Source organism: Oryctolagus cuniculus, chromosome 2, assembly GCF_051225735.1.
Source record: "Oryctolagus cuniculus isolate XC-2025 breed Fujian yellow rabbit chromosome 2, ASM5122573v1, whole genome shotgun sequence".
NCBI lineage: Eukaryota > Metazoa > Chordata > Mammalia > Lagomorpha > Leporidae > Oryctolagus > Oryctolagus cuniculus.
The window spans coordinates 50,057,238-50,070,033 of NC_142868.1; the positions used below are offsets into that span (position 1 = coordinate 50,057,238).

General features: G+C 35.8%; 1 protein-coding gene and 1 long non-coding RNA gene across 6 annotated transcripts in view; one reads left to right on the forward strand and one right to left on the reverse strand.

Moving 5' to 3' along the window:
• Positions 1-12,796, forward strand: part of LOC108175710 (uncharacterized) — a 43,593-nt gene that overhangs the window by 6,059 nt on the left and 24,738 nt on the right. For all 4 annotated transcript variants that reach the window (XR_016228900.1, XR_007913874.3, XR_016228899.1 and 1 more), the window contains exon 2: positions 3,932-4,013. This is a non-coding gene — a long non-coding RNA (uncharacterized LOC108175710). The remainder of the gene's footprint in view (positions 1-3,931; positions 4,014-12,796) is intronic.
• The window catches only part of ADAM28 (ADAM metallopeptidase domain 28), a 62,930-nt gene continuing 55,545 nt past the window's right edge, over positions 5,412-12,796 (reverse strand). For both annotated transcript variants that reach the window (XM_017338045.4, XM_051832121.3), the window contains 6 exons: positions 12,457-12,562; positions 11,421-11,499; positions 9,850-9,915; positions 8,116-8,199; positions 7,222-7,245; positions 5,412-6,000 (listed from right to left, as the gene is read on the reverse strand). In XM_017338045.4, the coding sequence (XP_017193534.3) occupies positions 5,980-6,000; positions 7,222-7,245; positions 8,116-8,199; positions 9,850-9,915; positions 11,421-11,499; positions 12,457-12,562 (380 nt within the window). In that variant the 3' untranslated portion in view covers positions 5,412-5,979. The remainder of the gene's footprint in view (positions 6,001-7,221; positions 7,246-8,115; positions 8,200-9,849; positions 9,916-11,420; positions 11,500-12,456; positions 12,563-12,796) is intronic.

Genomic DNA, 12,796 nt, shown 5'->3' on the forward strand with positions numbered 1-12,796 from the left:
TTCATTTGCAGGTCCAGAAAAATAACTTTTATTTACATCCTTTACAAGTTACTAGTAAAACTTAATAAATATATAATTAATATTTCTATAATCAAATAATAAAATAACTTGCAGTGGTTTGACTTTATATATCTTGTACCCCTTACCACTTCATTTATTTATTTATTTATTTATTTATTTTGTATTTTGACAGGCAGAGTTAGAGAGTGAGAGAGAGAGAGAGAGGCAGAGAGAAAGGTCTTCCTTCCGTTGGTTCACCCCCAAAATGGCCACTATGGCCGGCGTGCTGCGCTGATCCGAAGCCAGGAGCCAGGTGCTTCCTCCTGGTCTCCGGTGCGGGTGCAGGGCCCAAGGACTTGGGCCATCCTCCACTGCCTTCCCGGGCCACAGCAGAGAGCTAGACTGGTAGAGGAGCAACTGAGACAGAATCTGGCACCCCAACCAGGACTAGAACCAGGGTTGCCGGTGCTGCAGGTGGAGGATTAGCCTCGTGAGCTGTGGTGCCAGCCACCCCTTACCACTTAACATTGTTATAAAATATTTTAGTTTTATCCTGATTTTCATGCCCATTGTTCATTAATAATTTTAGGCCTTTTATACAAATAATGCTGTTTGAATATACTCACATGTTTATAAACTTCATTGTTAATAGATCCTTTTAGCATCAGTCCTTTTTTAAAAATTTGTTTAACTTTCTTCTTTGTTAAACATATTCCTCAGTAAATCCTTCCTTTTAGTTTTCCTGGAGTAAACATATTTCATATTTCATTAAAATATTTTTTAGATTTTATCTCTTTCATCCTATTGTTTAATGATGCTTTAACTGAAAGTACTATTTGAGGATAAGAATGAATGGTTGAATATAATATTTTACTATCCTTGGGCATCTACTATTGCTATTGACAGTTCTACTTTCAATCTGCTAAATGGAAATTATTTTTATTTATATATAGTTAATATTACTGTATCAGTTAAATATTGAGTGAGATATTAAATTTTAGTTCACACTAATTGCTACTCTTTTCCTGGGTATTTCATGATGACTCTGATATTACCCTTGCCATTAAGATATTCCTTCATAAACTCTAATAATAAAGTCATACACATAGATACAGCCTTATAAATGAAAGATATTTTGATTGAGGTTTGTGCATTGTGTTAAGATATAATTTTAGAAGAGGAAACATCATTTGGTAGTTGAGGAATGTCAGATAAAAAAGTCAAATAAAGCCATAGGTATGTAGAAAATCATACTTTTTGTTGCACTACAATATATTCCTCATGACTTGAATATTGCATAAAAAGGAATAAGTTTGTGATAAAAAGCTTATGATACATGCAGGAGTCAAGTTGCAGGAGGGGGACAATACTGATTACCCTAAAGAAAATGATACATGTGTGAGGAACATTTAGCTCATAATATTGTTAGACTTGCTGACTGATTAGATGTAGCAATTGAGGGAGGCAGAGGAATCTGAAATGAGTTCTAGGGTTCAGCATGAGCAACTATATGAATGTCATAGATGACATCTTCTGATTTGGTGAAATGATGAGCGTTGCAGTTTGTTAACCCTTGAAGTACAGAACACATATCTCCTGTGTATTCTTCAGGAGCACAGCCCCTTAATCCTTAAATCCCAAGTTCCCTGAATATTTCACAGATATTGACATAAGTTCATTAAATAGTATAAACCATAATACAGAGCTTATACATCCTTTATTATGATTCAGAACTTAACTATACATTGTTATGTAAATAGAACACTGGAACAAAGTAGTTTCTTTTACATATATAGCTTTCCTATGAACAGAACATTAGGAAAATATGATATCCTTTCATACATTACACAATATACAAAGAAGTGATTTTCATGGTCTGTTCAATAATTATTTTTGATGAAAAGGAGGAAAAAACCTCTAAAGAAATTATTACATTACACTTTTGACATATGTTTTTGTTATTGCAGAATGTAGCTTGTTTTGATATTGTTGATATTATTGCCATTTGAGAATAATATGGCTTGTCATGTCAAATTGGTGCTCATCTTAGGCAGCAGTAGGTCCAAGAGCATTATACTTTCTTCCTGCTAGTGGTTTATCATTGCATTATTTCAAATATGTTAAGCAGATATCTCTTGAAATCTAACAAATTTATGAGCTCATTCTTATTTTATTCACAAATTTTTGAATAACCCATGAATCTATTATATATATATGTCAATTATTTTAGTGAACAAAAGCCAATACCATTTTTCCTGCTAATAGAAGTTGAATGTTTATAATCCAATTATCATGGTTATCCATACCATGACTGAAATTGCTTTAGAAACCTAATACCTAAGGCACATTGTTTCTACTCTATTTTTTTCTCCAACACTGTTGAACTTTGTCAAGTTGTTCCATAGTATTGAAGTCTATTCCAACAATGACACATTTATTATCTAACCATTTTAGAATGGGAAGTTCATTATTTGGGTTGAATCCATTATCATACAACCCTCTTGCTTGTGTTTTCAACAATGTCGTCAGTTTCAAATGACATTTGTTTAGTCTCTTTCCCCCATGGTGCCTATAGCTTGGAATACAATTTTTTGAAGGTATATCGACGGTCATAACCCATGAATAGATTGTAGAAAAAAAAAAGAGTGTGATTGTGAATTCTCTACTGATGCAAGACTTTTAGAACTGTCTATTTTCACTAAATGTTCAACTGAATAAAAATATTACCTATATAAATGATAAGTAAAATAGGAAATGTATTCATTAAGGTATTTACTAACATTTTTTAAAATAACTGCCCCTAAATAGCACACTGTAGCCATGTATATGGTCTTGTAATGTGTACTGTATTACACTGCTGCCTAAAAAGCTCTATTGTATTGCTACACATTTGTTGACAAGTTGTGAACTTCGTGCTTTTGAGTAAGATAGTGCTAAAAGTCTTTGAACTGAAGTTTTTGCCTTTTTTACAATGAATTTAAAAATATTTTCAAAAGAATAAATCACAAAGCATACCATCTATTTTACCATAGGTTATATTTATTGTTCAATGTAAGTTTCCAAATATGTTCTATATTTGAGAGGATGGACCATAATGTGTTTAAGATACAGATATTTAAATACATTTGTGGAACATATATACCATGAAAGACATTTGAAAACTGAATTCTCTGCCTGGGACTCTGATGCTGTGTATTAGATAGCTGAATATTAGCATACAAATTAAAACTGTGGAAATAACAGTGAAGAGACTGTTTACTCAGTACATCTGGAGGAAATGAAAAATGGCAAATATATGGAGCCTTATAAATACAATTTTCAGGAATGACTAAACAGGACTTAATTCATGACCATAAAATGAAGAATTTGTGGTCAACATCCTGATTACAAAGAATTTTGTTCCCATAAAGTATGCAACTTGACATTTTGCAATGTTTCATAATAGAGTATTTTTTTACTATTTTGGGAACATGTTTAAATATTGCATTACCAGAAATAAAAATAAAATAATAAAATAGACCAAACTTATTGTAAGCCTTGCACATATAAAGAGCTTTACATAAAACATTTATTTGGCTTTCACTGCAATAGATATAAGCAGTCAAATAGTCTATTCAGAGATTATACTTATCATTTTATAGATGACTCAAGGAGGTTAAGTGATTTACTTCAAGTCACCCAGAGGGTCTCATATATGTTTCCTAAATCATTTCTTATTTCATCAGTGTTAAAAAAGCATACATCAAATTCATGAGTAGGGATACAAATTAAAAGAAAGGAAAACAAGCAAAAATAGCAGATTGGTATGCTGGTCGGGAGTAGATTATGGCCTTAAAGGACACAGGATTTCTGGGTCAAGACAGGGTGTTCTTAAACTCCTGTTAATTAAACTACCTTTTAAAAGTTGTTTTGTTTTTTTTTTTTTCCATAGGGAAAAAGGTTCCAATGAGGAGAGTTAATTGATAAGTGGACTCTGGATTTGCTGGGAACTGAATTTTACTTTTGAGTCCAGGGTGAGTTAATCTAGATCCCTATACTACAAAGGTAGAAGGACTTCTTGTGGGTAAAGCTCCTCTTGAAAACAAAGATTTATACATTCAGGGAAATGATGTCAAGGTGGGAAGCAAGGCAAGTATAAGAAAAAAATAGCAACGATCATAAAGTGGAAAGCATGTACCATTTATTAGTTATGAGTACTTTATTAGTTATCACTTTGGTTGTAGTTGAAAACTGAACTCAACTGGCTTAAACAATAAGGTAAGTTCATTGATTTATAACAGAAATCCCAAATAAGTGTTTGGTGACTCTAGGAGTTGACATACTAGTTCAATAACATCATTCACAATACCAAGGTTTCATTCATTTTGTCTTTTTGCTCTCCCTCTTTTTTAGAGATTTATTTTATTAATTATTTGAAAAAGTTATAGAGCTAGGTGGAGAGAGAAAGAGAGAGAGAGAGAGAGAGAGAGAAAGAGAGAGAAGATCTTCCATCCACTGGTTCACTCCCCAAATGGCCGCAATGGCCAGAGCTGAGCCCATCCAAAGCCAAGAGCTAGGAGCTTCCTACGGGTCTCCCACATGGGTGCAGTAGTCCAAGGACTTGGTCCATCATCTGCTGCTTTCCCAGACTCATCAACAGGGAGCTGGATCTGAAGTGGAGCAGCCAGAACTCAAACTGGCATCCACATGGGATGTCGGCACTGCAGGCCAGGGCTTTAACCTTCTGCACCACAGTTCTGCCCCTTTTTTGTTCTCTCTTATTCAGCATATAATCCTTGCCTTCATCATGATTCTAGCAGTACTAGGTAGGATAGCCACATGCCAACATCCAGAAAAAGAAACAACAAAACACTTCCCAGAAGTTCCCAACATAGCTCCTTTCATCTCACAAGGGTAAAAGGGGATGGGGGTTATATACTCACCTCCAATTCAAACACTGGTAAGAAACATGATTATGATTGACTTTGACTATAAGAGATTAACATAAGATATGAAGTTGAGATCTAAAGGACAGTGGAACAAAATTTGGGATCTGAAAGCAAGGAAAGGTAGGGATGTATTTGGTAGTCAGACAATAGTAGCATATCCTCCATCCATCGAGTATACTGATGGTTACTGTGGGCAATCTGTATTCAGTGTTGACAAACCATGTGATTATTTTTAAAAGCTTGGAATTTGGATGTTTATGAAAGATCTCACAATTTTTAAATATTGGAAATACATTCAAAACATTTAAAATACTACATGGCTAACATCATTCAGGTCAAATAAGTATATATTCAATGCAAACATGGTATACAGGTCATCAGTTTGCAATTATTAATTTTTTTTACTAATTTATTTAACTAAAATTTCCTCTATTTGAAAATTAAGTTCTCTTTAACCCTGACAGTAATTGAATTATACAAATATGTATGATAAAAGCATTTTAATTAATAACTACTACTCAACAGGATAAAAACACAAATGCCATAGTTAAGAAAAATTTCAAAAGACATTATAGGAAAAAGATATAAAATAGAACGCTTACATAATTTTGTTCTTAACTGAAATTTCTAACATGACAGGTTAGTAGTCAAAACAATCACTATCTTACTACTCATTTAATAATAAATGTATAATTTTTCTTTGTTTTGATGACAATTTTATTCTTATCAAATGAGCACATCAATGTGTTCAAAATATTGAACAAACATTAGTCAACATCACATAAAAGGGGGGAGAGTATCTAGGGAAATTACCTATTAGAGATTTAATCATTTTATTCTCATGATTTTGGAGAATAGATTTTTAAAATTCATATAGATTCTTAAGAGCATATCACTGTAAAACATGTGTTTAATTTCTTCCAAATACAAGAATAAAAAAATGTTAACCTCCTTGCATGTCAAAAGCAAACAGTCATGAGAAGCACATATATTTCTTTCATCCAGATTGTCCAGTCATCCGAATTGAACATTTACCCATTCACCTGTTGCTTCAGACTTTTGGATTTAAATCCTAAAAAAGACAAGAGTCTCAGATGATTAAGGTTTCCTGACAATTTAGATATTCCTTTGTAGGTAATTTTGAAATATTAAGGAATTAAACTCAGGGAGCAGGCCAGCACCGCGGCTCACTAGGCTAATCCTCTGTCTTGCGGCACCGGCACACCGGGTTCTAGTCCCCGTCGGGGTGCCGGATTCTGTCCTGGTTGCCCCTCTTCCAGGCCAGCTCTCTGCTGTGGCCAGGGAGTGCAGTGGAGGATGGCCCAAGTGCTTGGGCCCTGCACCCCATGGGAGACCAGGAGAAGCACCTGGCTCCTGCCTTCAGATCAGCATGGTGCGCTGGCTGCAGCGCGCCAGCAGCGGCGGCCGTTGGGGGGTGAACCAACGGCAAAGGAAGACCTTTCTCTCTGTCTCTCTCTCACTGTCCACTCTGCCTGTCAAAAAAAACCAAAAACAAACAAACAAACAAAAAAAACAAAAACAAAAAAACCACTCAGGGGGCCTGTGTTGTGCTGCTGTGCATTGTTCCCTCCACTTACAATACTGGGATTCATGCTGGGTCAACGCTCAGCTAACTGGCTTCCAATCAGGGACCTACTAGTGCATTTGGGAACTCAGCAGAAGATGGAACCAATAACCACGGCTCCTGTCACCCTTGTGGGAGGCCTGGATAGAGTTCTTGGCTCCCAGCTTTGGCCTGGCCATTGGAGCCATTTGAGAAATGAACCAGCATATGGAAAATCTCTTTCTCCTTCAATCGTTCCCTCTCTGTAGCTCTGCCTTTCAAATAAATAATTTTTTTAAAAAATTAAATTCTCTAAAGTTACTTTTCAAATTTTATAGGTTACTTAATATATCGAGTAAAAGAGTAGAAACTTGGGAATGTAGGGACTAAAAGTGAGAAAAATACCATACTGGAGTCTAAATATACATCTGAGTGATTAGCATAATATGGATAAAATAGGAGACCAGTATAATAGTAATGAGATATTGGTGAATATTTTATGAAATACATCTTCATTTCCCACAATACTTAGGGATTATTTTTGAGACATAGCTTCCAGCTCTCTCTTCTTGGCTAGTGGCCAAGCTCAGGGCAAGACATTCATGTTAATACTCATCCCACCATACTACAAGTGTTATTCTTCCACAGGTGCATACTTTAAGAAGACATGGTTGGCATTTCTCTTGTAAGCATGCTAGAAGATTATAATAATTGGAGTATGGATCTTACCTTATGTGCAGGCTTTGTTTTATCCTTTAAAAAAGTAAAAGAAAGTGCTTTTATATCTTTATGCTATGTTAGATACAAAAATACTATTGGGGCATTAGAAATGCTATGTTTTTCCACCTTAGTTATGCTTCTTTCCTTAATGAAGGTACTCCACACCTCTTTACTCATTTGAATCCTACCCAACTTTCAAGATGTAGTTCAAATTCCCTCTATTCAATCAATGCATCTTGTTTTATTAAAACTCTGAAGACATTCATTCCCTCCTTATCATGTTTATCTCATTGGTATCACTCAGATTGGCACTAACGATATTTGAATAATTAAATGCTCCTGTGTATATAACTTGTTCCCTCACTAAAAATGTAAAATTATTAGTTCTTTCTTATTTACACACAAAAGAGTACCAAGTATGAAGAGCCATGCTCAAAAACTATTTTTTAGTAAGTGAATTCCACTTCTTTCTTCATGAGTACCATGTTTTTATTCCAGGTTTTCCTAGATGTGGTTTCCATTTCATTCTCTACCCCCTACAGAAAACTATAACATAGTTGTTATTTTATTTATAGCAAATAAGGAAGTAAGTTATAATAAAATTGTATATCCTCCAAAATAAACATCTAAAATGATCCTTTGGAGGTGACATTAACTTCAAATAGAACTATTTATATTTTCTCAACAATTACATGGAAGTAGAACTATTTTTCATAATACAAAAGCAATGCACACGGCGATTTAAAGATATTTGGTAGGCTTTGCTTTCTCAGATCCTCTAAAACAAATGTGCTTTCAGATATCACATTAGCCTCAGGAACACCAGTCCTGATTAAAAAAAAACAAAACAAACATAGATTTAGAAACAGTGTTCTTACTGGGCAGAGATACTGAAAAACTCACCAGTGGCCGGCTGATATTTACAAGGAAAGAAGATGATATAGATGTAGGAATTGGTGGTGGTGGAAAATCTGGCTTGGTAATCAGCTAGTAAGAAGACAAAAAAAAATTAAAATCAAAGATGACATCTTGTAAACAGGTGTGATTAGTGAAAAGGCTTAAGTCATTTTCAGAAATGAAGATATGATCCTGCCCAGGAGGATATTCTACATTCATAAGCATGATTTATTTCATTTAGGTGCACAAAAAACTTCATATACAAGTCCAGTGTCAATAAATATGTGAGGATGATGATTACTGTGGACTGAATGTTTGTGCATCTCTAAAAGTTCATAAGCTGAAAGCCTAATCTCCAGCGTGATGGTATTTGAAGGTGGCATCTTGCAAAGGTAGTTAGATCTTGAGGGTAGAGCTCTCATGACAGGATTAATGTCCTTATAAGAAGATACACAGAGAGCATTCTCTCTCTCTTTCCTCTCTTTCTCTCTTTCTCTCTTTTTCTCTTTCTCACAGCAGACCTCACTGGACATTAGATCTGCCAGTGTCTTTAACTTGGAATTGCCAGCATCCAGAATGATGAGAAATAAATGTTTATTGCTTAAGCCTCCCATGGAATTTTTGTTATTCAGCTTGAACTGTAAAAACAGTGGCACTCTATCTTTTTTTCTAAAAAGATATCCATTTCCTAGCCATAAGGTTGAAGGTTATGGGCTAAATTTAATAGTAAATAGAGAAGCATGTATTCTCACAGTTTTATATATATATCTATATATATATATACACATATATATATGAGATTATTTGTTTATTTGAAAGTCAGAGTTACACAGAGAGAGTAGAGGCAGAGAGAGAGAGAGAGAGAGAGAGGTCTTCCATCCAATGGTTCACTCCTCAATTGCCCACAACGGCCGGAGCTGTGCCGATCCAAAGCCAGGAACCAGGAGCTTCCTCCAGGTCTCCCACATGGATGCAGGGGCCCAAAGACTTGTGCCATCTTCTACGGCTTTACCAGGCCACAGTGGAAAGCTAGATCGGAAGTGAAACCAGCCGAGTCTCGAACTGGCACCCATAATGGATGCCAGCACTTCAGGCCAGGATGTTAACTCACTGCGCCACAGCGCCAGCCCCCACAGTTTATATTTTCAAAAAGGAATGAAATCCTGTCTTTGCCAACAAAATGGATGCAACTGGAAACCATTTTACTTAGTGAAATAAGCCAGTCCCCAAAAGGCAAGTGTCATACGTTTTCCCTGATCTGTGGTAACTAATAGAGTACAAAAAATGTAATGTATATGAGTGAAATGAACATTTTGCAATTTGATTATTGTTTTCAGCCCTTCTCTGTTCAGGAATAGTATTTTTTTTTTTTTTTGTATTTTGTTCTCATTATTTGTTGAATTCTTTACTTAGTGAAGGGTTAAGCTTATGATTATCAATAAGCTGAAAGTATATCATAAAAATTAAAAGAAAGAATAAGAAAGGAGGGAGGAGTATGGGTAAGAGCATAGGCAGGAGGGAGTGTAGGATAGGTAGTATCACAATGTTCCTAAATCTGTATGTATGAAATATGAAATTTGTTCAACTTATATAAATACAAAATATTTTTAAAATGTTCTAAAAGACTTAATATTTTATATTCTACATGTTTCTGAAGAAAAAATTGGACAATGTGAGTTATATGTCTTACTAGATTTCCTTAAATATGAACTTGGGTGATGGGAAAAGTTGCCAACTCACAAAAGAAGCTGGAGGCTCATTGCTTTCTAGAGGCAGCTCAGACACATGGAGCTTCATCTGACTCATCTAAAAAGAAGAAATAATAGTTTACAATGAAATCATTATTTTCCTAAATACAGCTTCCAAGTAAGCAGTTTTTTCAAGGCTTGGGGGCTTGGCATTAAGCTGATACCAAGAGACCAGACAAGACATTACTGGTGCATTCCATAGAAATACTTCCCTGAAGCAGAAAGGAAAAGTCTTCATCAGAAATACTATTACCAGCATCATTTTCATTAACAACCTTCAATTAAAATCTTTAAAACTTGCAGGTAATGATAGAGTATAAAGGGTTATACACATTACATACATTACAGTACAAATTTAGATAGCATGTATCTATTGAGAAGTTCACTGAATGAAACAGAGCATGAGAAACAGAAAGACAGGTACAGATAGAAATTGAAGACCAACATCTGAATGGGTGTGGGGAGCAACTCGGACTAGACTGTTACTGGAATTAAGACTTATTCTATGCATCTGCTCTCCCACAATATGGCGCTGGGAGAGGAGGAAACAGCTTCTACACAGCTGCCTCCAGTTCAAACAATAAACAGTAGGACCTGCTCCTGATTGGAGGAGAGCAGCGTACTCGGCGTGTGGGTAGCAGAGTTGGGATTGGTGGAAGAGGACTATAAAGGAGGAGAGAGACAACATGCACCAGTAACATCTAAGGGGAACACCTGAGCAGCCCCCGAGAGAGCCGGCCGGCGGTGTGCTGCTCCCCCGCGGAAGTGGGGAAAGTGGCAGGGGGAACCGCCCTTCCACGGAGGTGGAAGGGTCGGTAGCCAACCCGGGAAGAACCAGCAGCAAACCCGGGAAGGGCCGAGCAGACAAAAGAACAGCGCAGGGTCCTGTGTCGTTCCTCCACGAAGAGGGGGAGCGACAAATGGGACCTTGTTTTCTTTATTCTTTTTTTAAGATTTATTTATTTTTTATTTGAAAGACTTACATAGAGAAATGGACACACACACACACAGAGGTGTCAGGGGGGAAGAGAGAGAGAGAGAGAGGAACAGAGAGAGAGAGATCAATCTTCCATCCATTGATTCACTGTCCAAATGGCCACAATGGCTTGAAACAGGAGCCAAGAGCTTCTTCCAAGTCTCCTACATGTGTGGCAGGTGCCCAGAACTTGCACCATCTTCAGCTGCTTTCTCAGGCCATTAGCAGGGAGCTAGATTGGAAGTGGAGCAGCTGGGACACAAACTGACACACAGGGGATGTAAGAATTGCAGGTAGCAGGTTTATCCACCATGCAACAATGCTGGCATCTGTTTTCTTTATTCTTTGGCATTTCATGAATCCCAGAAAAGTAGTCTCTACATTTTTTGCTGTTACTGTTTGCTTGTTTGTTTGTTTTAGAATTCTCTTTTGCATTTAACAAGGAGAATTTTTTGAATGTGCTATTACAGACCCAATCATCCTTGTATATAGAAAACAAACAGAATGGACATGTAAAACACTGCAGTCTATGAGGGTTGAAATTTCACACTGGTACTGTGGCAGACACAGGCCAATCTGTAGCTCACCTCTTGAGGTTGAATAGCCTTTGCCATTTGGGGTTTCTTCTTCTGTTTGTGTGGCTTTTTGCCAATGGTAGATAGTGGCCTGTCAGTGAAAATATGTCATATAAATTTACTTAGTTCCTTTAGCATTACAGGAAACTCAATAGAAGATGACCAACTTCCTTTCTCACTGTTAAATCTTTGGTTGCTGACTGGGTTTTCTTCTGCCTAAGAAAGCTTTTAGTTCCCTATTAGGTGCCTTCATTGTCCTGTAATTCGTAATCACTACCCGTAGTTTTCTTTTTAATTCTGAACAGAGCCTTCATTCCTACTAATAATAGTGTTGAAGCCAACTTTTATCTAAGTGAGGCTGGTTCATTAATGACTTCTTTTGTTTATTCAATATTTATTAAAAACTCCATATAGATAAATAAGTCAGTCTTTAGTGATACTAAAATGATATTGTTGGATCAAGACAATGATTTTAAGATAAACAGATCAAGGTATAGATAAAGGCTCTATAAATTACTTCATAAGACTGTAAACATTTTTGTGAACCTCTCTAAACTTGTTTTCACATTCATCAAAGTGTGATATCCCTTAAACTTGAAGGACTGTTTTAAGGATTAATATACAATCACACGTTTACTTGTTAAGTATGTTAAGTATAAATATATTTTTATATAAGTATATATAAACTACCTTATGATGTTATTTGAAAATAAAATGGTATATAAAAGAGTTCAGAACAACGCTTGTCATATAGTTAGTGCTCAATAAATGTTAAGGATTGTATTGTGATAATACAGTTTTTTAATAATGAGGTAATATCACACTTATTATTAGCTACAAGTATGGTGGTTCATAACAAACAAAATACATATCTTACCATGAGGATTCCCAATAAAAGAGATACTCATCCTCTGGTCTGAGAAGAATATATTTGTATGCATTTCTAAATATTTAAGTAAAATTAAATTAAATTTGAGGCCATACCCTTGAATTTAAAGTAAAATGGGAATCAAAGAGTTCCTAGAGCAAGATAAGACTGAACCTTTACCTCTGAACTTTCTTCTTTCTTCTGGCACTTTGGTGTCGGACTACTATGGCAACCACCACAAATATGACTGCCAAGGGGAACAGCACCCCAATGATGATGGAGAAGTCTGCACCAAAGAGAAGAGGGCTTACTGAAGAGATGAGGAGTTCACACCCACACACCACACTAGTTTTCATTGAATACAAATTTCACTTAGCGTTTCCCTAAAGAACATGCATCCCCTGAGAAAATCTCATAGCCAGTAAGATTGAAATGTATTTTGATTTTGAATATTATGTTAGTAGAGATATTTAATGTGAAACAGGTAAAACATTGTATTAAAGTGAAAGGATTAAAATAT